Below are 10,089 nucleotides of genomic sequence, written 5' to 3' on the forward strand. Positions count from 1 at the left end.
TAAAGAATGTAATAGTAAATAACAAACTTTATCGAAAAATGATAAATTTTCATCATATGAGATTTATGAAGGTCTGTATGGGAGTCCCAACAATGTCCTTTTTTCTTCATTTTTAAGAACCCCTTACATACATGCATCATGCTAGCATCAAAGAAGGCAATTACACAATATTTGGTCATCTTTTAAAGTTTTACGAAAACATTGAAGAAAATCTCATACAGCCCCTACCAAACATTTGCACTGTCTGCACCATAACATAAGTCACAAACTACAATAAAGTTATTAACTGGGCGAACATCCAAGTTAGAAATACATGTACACTCTCAAGCTGCTGAATTTTATGAACCATATCTAAACATAATAAAGCAAACCTTAGTAACATCACACAGCGCTACAACAGTCTCAAGAGAAGGACGGATGTCTACTTCAGGTGTGTTAGTTTTCCTCTGGACCCACTGCAATACAGCTCCCAGGAGGATTATAAAGGACAACATTTCAAGTCACCGAACTACAAAGCTGCAAACACTCGCCACCAGATATCATACAGACATTTGTGGCACATGCAGTAAACCACATGTCCTACTGATATCACATATCACGTACAAGTGTATATCTCCTTATATAGCTGGTATAAAAGACAAGCAGCATCTGTTACGGCTATCAAACTTTGAAAGCTGACCTGGTATGAATGAAAAACTTCTTTGAATTTCAGACTGATACATTTGCAATTGCAGTTCCAAGGGTTGGGGTTTTGTGCGCGTTAAAATTTGCACGTTAAAAACCTGCGCGTTAAAATATGCAAATTAGCTGATTCCCTGGGGATTTGAATTTTTTTTAAAGTTTTAAACTTAAAAGCTTGAAGAAGATAGCACAAAATGAAATTAAGTATCATATTGTTGCATTCTAGAGTACAAATATCCCTTTCCATGAGTTTTAAAGTGATTTTTAAACATTAAGTTTTAACGCGCAACAAAGGTTGATATTTGCATGTGAAACAATCTGCTTGAGAAAAGATGAAATGAAGCTTGTAGAATGGCAAAAAAGCCTCAAGCAGTTATATCTTATGATATAAAGCCTCACACTAGTAATTTTTCCAAGTATTTGTGTCTAATTCAAGTGATTTTGAAATCTTCTGGATATGCAAATTAGCCTATTCCCAAGGGACCAAAAAATTAGGGGCTTTTCAAACCAAAAATTCAGGTAACAGATGTAAAATCATATAATGAGGTCACATTTTTCTGCCTAAGACTTTCTCATTACACATCTTAATTTTTTAACGCACAGATTTTTAACGCGCGCGCAGATTTTTAAAGCGCAGAAAACCTGTTCCCAAAGCAGGAGGTTCAATTTACTACAAACCACCCTCCTGTTGATATAGAACAGCTGTGGGTTACCCCAGGTCAAGGAGCCATTTGGTCTTGTTTGGAAAAGCCTGAGATGTCACTGAAGGTGATACCACTAGGGGACTGGTACAGAGAGCTACTTCAGTATCTACCTATCCACATTCTTCAGGTTGAGGTAAAACAGCGACTGTTAGATGTCTGGTATAATATAGTATACATATTATGCTACTGGTAATGAAAATATGAGCGAGCGAGTGAGTGAGTGAGTGAGTGAGTCAGAGTGAGTGATCCTGAATGAATGAATGAATGGAATGAATGAACAAATGAATGAATGAATGAAGAAAAAGATATGCAAGATTATACTATTCAGTATTATGGTCAGGTCACATACAAAATAGTACAAATGACAAGCAAATAATAAACCGATTCCAATGATAACATTTGTTTGTTTGTTTGTTATTAAGACTCTAGAAGCCAGATACTATCTTATTTATAACTTTTACAATCTTAGTTACAACTTTCATGATTTACCATCTTTAAAACTTTTGCAAGTAATAATTTTCATCTGTGGCATAATTCCTTCCACATGTTACTGTGAATTTACTTCAATCTGTGGGGACTTTATCTTGCAGTTGAAGGTGAAAACAGTTCTTCACAATATTTCAAGTTTCTGATTGTATAAACAATTAATAAGTAACACAGACAGCATATTTGTTCTCAGTTCTCACTGAAAAAACTGTGAGTGTGAACATAAAAGTGACTATAAAACCACCAAAATATTTCTTGATTTACAGTAATGTCTGGATCTAGACCAGAAGAGGGTGAGTTCTAAGCTTCTAAGAAAGCAGGATGTGCCACAAATCCACCTGCTCCTAGACATACATGTATACCAGCGGTCCAATTGTCTTTCCGCCATAGTTTCTACCATAAATTCTCAATTTTCATCATGCCAAAAAATGTTGTGAATTTGTACCATTTTTTTTTTATTTGTATAAAATATGTAAAACATCTAGCCATTTATCACTGACATTCTGGAAGAACTTAACAGGAAATTATGAGGTGTTTGTACACACTTGACATTAGAACAATCACGCCAACAAACAACAAACAAGTAAAAGTATGGTGTCTACTAGTACTTGACCATTGTGCCACTCCAGGGTACCGCCCCCTGCCCACCTCCCCATTCAATGATTCATATTCTCATAGCAACAACGTAATATAATTGGCAAACATGGAAAACAGGGATCAGAAAAAAACGCAAGTTCACAGTTTCTAGACTTAAAGTAAAAACAACTTACTGATCCGATCTTAAGGGCTAACCATCTTTGTTATTTCAAGAAAGGTATCGGGTTGTCAACGAGACATTATCATCTGGCGATGAGTCAAACAAAACAAAACAAACGATATTTTTGACTTGTGACATGGAAAAATCACGAACATCGAAATTTCTGGTAACAAGGCTACAAAATCTCCAATGTGACAATTCTTTTCAAAATTCAGCACTTGATCGTCACTTAAATAACCACTGTGTTGTAAACAAAAAGTAATACAAACCGACAAAATCAAACAGGTTGCACAAAAATAGGCCAAAAACAACGAACGAAAATTTACAGCTCGGGTCCTTGCAACAACACCGGCGCAATTTTCAAGCGGAATTCCAAGCATTTTCTGACGCACCTGTATCCTTGGATCCAACCCTTCATCCCCAGAAGATGTCTCGGGTTGTCCTTGTTCAGACATATTCCACAGTTTGTCTGTAGTTTTCTCAGAAAATCTCAAGTAAACGTCAAAACCCGCAAGATTTTCATGGTAAACCTGCAGATGCGAGGCCCCTAATCAAATTACCAAACATAGGTGTCCTACGTACTAATGTATCACATGCCTTAAAAATCACTCTAAGGCATAAATATTGACAACAAAAATATCATAATTTCATTGGAAAGCTAAAATGTCGAATAAAAAAGATAGTGGAATTTTAGAATATAAAAGGATCCTGATATTGTGGTTGAACTGGTTTTCAGGCAGTAAGTTCTGTGAAGTAGGCAGCTTTATAGAGTGACATATTCAACATGGTCTAAAGTCGGTCAGTTTTTTGGCAGTCGCCACATGTGGGTGTTTTTGCGATGTTTTTCTCTCCAACAGACATGTAGGTACGTCTTTCTAGTGTCGGTACGAAGCTCAAGTTGACAGACAGCGGGTAGAAACGGTGATACCACCCGGACAACCTGCCTACGGGACCCGTTATTTGTTTTCCCCGGTGGCCGCCCCCCTCCCCACCGTTGGACGTTTGTTTGTAGTTTGATGATCACAGATAAACAACTTCGCAGACTCTAGATTTTAGACATCGAGGCGGACTTTGAGAGCTTTATCGAGAGAATGTGCAAGGTGAGTTCGCTCGTAAATTGTAAATTGTAGTTTGTCTACTCTGCTCTGCTTTTCTTTCCTGTTGTGGTATAACGTTTGTTATTGTTGCCTTGTTCATATTCTTCTAGGGAAAACACCCTTGGCCTTGTTGTATGGCTAACGTTATATAGGAGTCAGTATTTGGTTCAGTTTGCAAATGCAAATACTTGTACTTTAAAAGTCTTGAATTAAGTGCTGATTTTTACCTACTTAATGTTCAAGGCTCAAATGATGCTGCTTGTAGTTAACGTGATTAACGTTATATCATTCATATTTTCACATTATTGCTTACAAAATTTTTGAAGAAATAAACAACAATAAACATTGGAAGATTCTGTGGCACAGCCCCCCCCCCCCCTTCTAATAGTAAAGAAAGTCCTTGCATCATAATCCTCCTTTGCCATGACCCTAACCCACGTGTTAATGTATGTGTCAACAAAACATCAGACCACATGCCCAACCCTATGACATCATCAACACTTTAGTGACTCGCCAAGTACCATGCACAAAGTTGTTGTGCATGTAATGTTATGTGTATAAATTGTTTGATATCAACAAAACATCCAGACGAAACAAGAAAGGTTTGGCTAACATAATTGTCTTTCGATAATTTTCACACCTATTTCCTTGGGAATCGTAAAATGCTAGTTAATAGGAGCAGAACAGAACATTAGTATCAGGTGACTTCAAGTGCATCAAATTGTATTATGTGTGCCTTGAGTCTTAGAGCTTTAAACAAGTGTGAACAATACTGCGGGCATTATAATATGGAATTGCAAGATGGCCTGAAAAATATCCCTTGTAAGTTGTAGGCAAGTCTCTATTTGATCTCACAAGTTGCCCTTGTCCATACTAAATGAAATGAATGTACGTACATCAATATGGAGTACCCCTGGGTTTGTTTGTTTGTGCCTTTGTGTATATTTCTTGCATATAACTGGCAAGCTTGCAAAAAGGTGTCACTGTGGCATGTGTTATGATAATAGCTGACTACATTTAAGTTTTCTGACTATTTTGCCATCATTCTGCCACACATAACTCGTATTTGTTGGTCATCTTGGTGGATAAACCAGCTGCAGGTACTGTGAAAGGGAAATATTTTCAGGGCATTCAAGAGCAGTTGAAACTGCCATGGGTTTAATGTTCACTGTCACTGTGAAAACCACTTAGAACATTTCCTATTTTACAGTACTGTAGTACTTTGATATGTGACTCCAAGCAGATCGTACGGTAGCATAAGATAGTATCAGAAGCCGGCTTAGGAGTGTGTTTCACCACTGGGCAAATGGACACCTCTTGGCTGACTACACTCCTTGGCCAGTTTGGTACTATCTTATGCCATTGTAGGATCTGCTTGGAGATTATGTGTGCTTTGTTCTTTCAGCTGGGCCTGTCAATATGTGTAGCTTTTAAAAGTGTTTGAACTTTCTCTGTGTTCACCCCCTGCAGCTGTATTACAAAATGTCAGAGGCGGCGGCACCATTTTTTAGTTGTGGGGGCGAAAATTTGTCATATCACAAATCGAGGGCCGAAGGCCCGAGGCGTCGCGCCAGAGGCGCGACCCTTCTAGGGGGGTCGGGGGGCATGCACCCCCGGAAAATTTTCAAATCTAAACCCTCTGAAACGCTATTTCCTGTATTTTGAGGGGCAAATTTTGATGCCAGACTAAGCTAACCTCAATGACATTTCTATCAAAAATACACATAGTTTTAGCTTTAGTTATTGAGGGCGACACCCCCCAACATATTTTCACCATCTCGAGCGGCGAAGGTACGAGCCGTTGCAAGGTAGGTTCTGGAAATTTTTGAAATCTAGACCCTCTGAAACGCCATTTCCTGTATTTTGAGGGACAAATTTTGCCGACAGACTAAGCTGAATTTAATTAAACTTCTAGTAGAGAAAACGATTTTTGAGGGCGACGACCCACGCACCAACATATTTTGCACTACGTCATCGTGAGCCTGGAAGACGCAAGCCGCCGCAAGGGAGTTTTGGAGAATTTTTAAATCAGGACACTTTGAATGCCATTTCCTGCATTTCAGGGGAACATTTTGCTTGTTAATTTTGATAATGAACTTTCTACTAGAAAAAGGTCGTGGGGGACGACGCTCAGGTAGCATTTTCCCACCATGTCCAGTGCCGACCGCACGAATCCTCACAAGGGAGGTCCTTTGAAATTTTGAAATCTGGACCCTCTGAAACGTCATTTCCTGCATTTTCAGGGCCAAATTTTGCCAGTAGACTAGCGAGATTTGATGAAATTTCCATAAGTGAAAATATACACAGCTTGATTTTGAATGTTTCAGCTTATTTTATTGTGGGGGCGACGCCCCCACGACCTATTTCTTGTGGGGGCGGACGCCCCCACTGCCCCCATGGTGCCGCCGCCACTGAATGTGATGGCCCGTTGCACCCATACCTGGGACAGGGTTAAGTAAAGGGCAACCACTGACCCATTTACTATTCAAATTTTGTCTACCAGTCAGTATCCAGGCCAGCATTCAACTGGCAAAATCCTAGAAACATAATAACTGTATATTCAGTTATTTTCACAGTCCAGGCCAGTGTTCATCTGGCCAAACCCTAGAAACATACTGTAAATTCAGTTATTTTCACAGGGATTTAATTTCACAGTATCACATTCTTCAGTTGATTTATAGGATTTGATGATAAATGAATGTGCTAATGCTCTAAATTCCTAACTGCAAGACTGTTTTCCCTCTAATTATCGATGGACATCTCACAAATGCACCTCGCTGTAAACAATGGCTGTGCGGTAACCTTTGCCCCCTACACACAGTGATATATTCTCCAGGCACATGGTGTAGTGGCACTCACTAAGGAATGGTATTTTGCAACTCTTTGCATGTCTTGAGACATAACAGTATGTCTTTCTTACACTGTATTTCTTCATTTTTTTTACTGCTTTAGCATTTTCTTGTATTGTCCGTTAATTTGACTGAAATGCCAGTAGAAGTAGACTCATACATGAACAGTAGTTACTGCGCCCTCCTGGGTACTAAAGGTCAATGACCTAATTCAGTTAAAGCCATTATTGTCACATTCTCAGCATGTAGGTTGCTAAGGTATGTCTCTATAAATGCCAAATAATAGTCTGTCAAGCAGTTGGATATGATTTTGAAAACGTTCAGATGTCTCAAAAGCATCCACTGTCTTTAGTTACTGACACTGAAAGTTAGTGAAACATCTGACCATGTCCAAAATCATATCCAGTTGCTTGACTCAATGAGTAACTGCAATGTGGCATATCTCAATACCTGGATGTCTAACCTTCATCGATGTATGTCTGTTTTTACCAGGCTAGTTTTTATCATCCTTCTACACAGCGTTGACTATTGCGGAAATGCCTTACGATATTGCCACAAAAGTCTGTGTGGGAGGGTGGTTTTTATATCCTTCTAAAAAAAGAAAGATGCTATTGACTTAAGGACTATTAAGGACTATGTTTCTTTCATCTACGCACAGATGAGCTGAGAGGAAACATGTGAAGACTGGACACATCTTAAGACTGGTTTACCACGATGATTACCCTTGGATGGGTGGAGCGTAAGGAGAGACTGAAACAACAGATCGCTCACGTGTACTACAGACATGGCCTGTTCGTGTCCAACCATCCCTACGCCATCATCCCTCTATCCATGCTGGTTGCCTTTATTTTCTGGTAGGTACAATTAACCATGGCATCATTGATGTCCAAGTTCAGGGTTCACCATTGGTGAAATCTAGCCTCCCTCGGAAACTTCTATAGCAATGCTGGCTTTTATTATTATAGGGGTTGGGTGGGGGTGTTAGTCCACGATTTTTGATATGGACTAAGGTTCTGTAATGCTGGGAGAGGGAGTATTCACCCTAATATGAGAGGCAATTTTTTTGTTTTTTGATAAAAGCAAAAATTGTTGACTTTTCTGTTTTCAAAAGCTCAAATTATTCTGAACATATCATCAGTCTATATGTAAACAAATTAAAAAACACAAAATGTAAGAAAAAACAGGCCAAAAAGCAGTTACTCAGTATTTTCTTACGTCGATTTACGAAGGTTAGACATTTAGGTAATAATATACATGTATACCAAAAAGCAGTTACTCAAGCAACTGGATATGATTTTGGAAATGGTCAGACGTTTCAGCTGGCATACACTAGTTTTCGTGAGTGACCGTGTACAAAATTATATCCAACTGCTTTTTGGCATATCTTATTACCTGGATGTCTAACCTTCATTGACATAAGAAAATATAGTTTGATTACGCTGTCATTGTGATTTTCTAGGTTTGATGCTAGCATTGTTTGTAACATGTGTTTGCAGACAGGAAAAGGTGTATACTTTTACGTTCAATGGTTCTCTTATTTCCCATAATATTTTGCAGACAGGAAAAGATGTTCAATGGTTAATTGTTCTGTTCCCCCTTATTCCCCAGCATCCCCCTGGCTAACCTGCCCCTGCCCGGTAACGCCCCCCTGGAGTACACCACCACGGTGAAGGAGTTCAGCCTGCCACTGACAGAGGCTACTGCAGAACCCAGCCTGCTGCAGGCAGCCATGGAGGGGCACCTGGATGCAGGGCTACCAAAATGGGTGAGATACGCAGACACCTGGTCCATATCAGATACCATATACCATCCTATCATAAAGTTACTGAACCCAGCCTGCTGCAGGCAGCCATGGAGGGGCACCTGGACGCAGGGCTACCAAAATGGGTGAGATACGCACACTTCAGCTTTATTTCAGGCACCTGGACTCTGGGCTACCAAAATGGGTGAGATACGCAGACACCTGGTCCATATCAGATACCATATACCATCCTATCATAAAGTTACTGAACCCAGCCTGCTGCAGGCAGCCATGGAGGGGCACCTGGACGCAGGGCTACCAAAATGGGTGAGATACGCAGACACCTGGTCCAAATCAATGGACAACAATGAATATAAAAATGCACAAGACAAGAATACAAATACATATATGCAGTAAATGTTTAGGATTAGGATGAGTAGGATTAGCCAGGGTGTTTGGAGGTAAGGTTACATGCTTGGTTTTTTTGCCCCTCCCCTTTTCTAAAACACAAAACTACTGGTCAATTTAGAGGTTGATACTTGTACATTTTTGAAGGTTTGTAGGTACAGATCTGGAGCTACATGTACCATACCATCCCATTGTAAAGTTACTGAAGGTAACACTAATTCAATTTTGAACACAGCAGCACTTCCAATACACTGGGGTCCTATGAGTTCGACAAACAAACAGCAAAAACAGACATACAACTGTACGGGTGTCAGGATGACATGGGCTACAACAAAGTCAAGATTTAAACGCTAGATGTCCATGACAAATATCATCTCATAAATGACAACTAAAAGTTGTTTGATTTCTTGATACAGTTGGCCGGGAAACCCGTGGCGTTTATTCAGCAGTTCGTCGTCATGGCAACAGTGTCGCCATGGGAATCCCGCCTGATCCCCACCGACGCTTTCCGTGCCCCTCTCTCCAAAGTCTTCTCTATCGTGGACGATGTCAACAACCTACAGGTCAAAATCAGGTGAGGTGAAAGCATTGACCAATCAGCAGACCCCATTTTAGAAGGATGTAATATGATTGGGCAGCCTACAAGCAGCTGTTTATAACAGACCTTATGTTCGTACCATTGAATTATGGAAGTGTTTTCTTGAAAATTTCTGAACAACCTTCCCAATGTTTGATTTTCCTAGATTTTTTCTCCTGTAAATGGAACTAAGATACGTGTAAACCTTGTTTCTCTGTAAATCTATCATACTATAGAATTGAACATCCTTTATTGATTTCCAGTTTGTAGTTTGATGAAATTATTTATAGATACTATCTTCCAAAAATTACCCATGCTGTGCATTTCTAAACCCTTACTCTTGTTTTGTTTTTTTCCCACAGTGGAAAAACCAGAAGTATCAGTGACTTCTGTCTCCATATCCCGGAGGTGTTGCCCAAATTCAAGGCCAAGGGTCTCCTACCGGAGTACAATTGTTTACTACTGTCTCCTGCCAATTTCTGGAAGGGCGATGCAACCGTGTTTAAGGAGGACGGGCAGATAATCAAAACAATTCACAGTTTCCAGTCACCAACCATAGAGACAGCACCTACTATTAAAGGTACAATAAATTTTTATACAACATATAAGAATATGTTGTCATGTGTCTTTGTATAGTTTTGAATTTTTATGTACCTCTTATGCAATTGTTTCCAGGTATGGGATATGTGATAAATTTCTATGTAAAGTTTTGGTAAGGTGAACTTTGAGGTCAAATATACATGATTGAACATGGTTTAAGGTCTTGCCATCATCATCATTTACAGACTG

General features: G+C 39.5%; 2 protein-coding genes across 2 annotated transcripts in view; one reads left to right on the forward strand and one right to left on the reverse strand.

Moving 5' to 3' along the window:
* LOC118424125 (SH3 domain-binding protein 5-like) overlaps positions 1-3,209 on the reverse strand; it is a 16,661-nt gene extending 13,452 nt beyond the window's left edge. The window contains exon 1 of the mRNA XM_035832618.1: positions 3,021-3,209. Coding sequence (XP_035688511.1) covers positions 3,021-3,083 — 63 coding nt within the window. The 5' untranslated portion in view covers positions 3,084-3,209. The remainder of the gene's footprint in view (positions 1-3,020) is intronic.
* Positions 3,210-8,586: 5,377 nt separating this feature from the next.
* LOC118425025 (sterol regulatory element-binding protein cleavage-activating protein-like) overlaps positions 8,587-10,089 on the forward strand; it is a 2,501-nt gene continuing 998 nt past the window's right edge. The window contains exons 1-3 of the mRNA XM_035833839.1: positions 8,587-8,642; positions 9,140-9,297; positions 9,663-9,880. Coding sequence (XP_035689732.1) covers positions 8,607-8,642; positions 9,140-9,297; positions 9,663-9,880 — 412 coding nt within the window. The 5' untranslated portion in view covers positions 8,587-8,606. The remainder of the gene's footprint in view (positions 8,643-9,139; positions 9,298-9,662; positions 9,881-10,089) is intronic.

Source organism: Branchiostoma floridae, chromosome 10, assembly GCF_000003815.2.
Source record: "Branchiostoma floridae strain S238N-H82 chromosome 10, Bfl_VNyyK, whole genome shotgun sequence".
NCBI lineage: Eukaryota > Metazoa > Chordata > Leptocardii > Amphioxiformes > Branchiostomatidae > Branchiostoma > Branchiostoma floridae.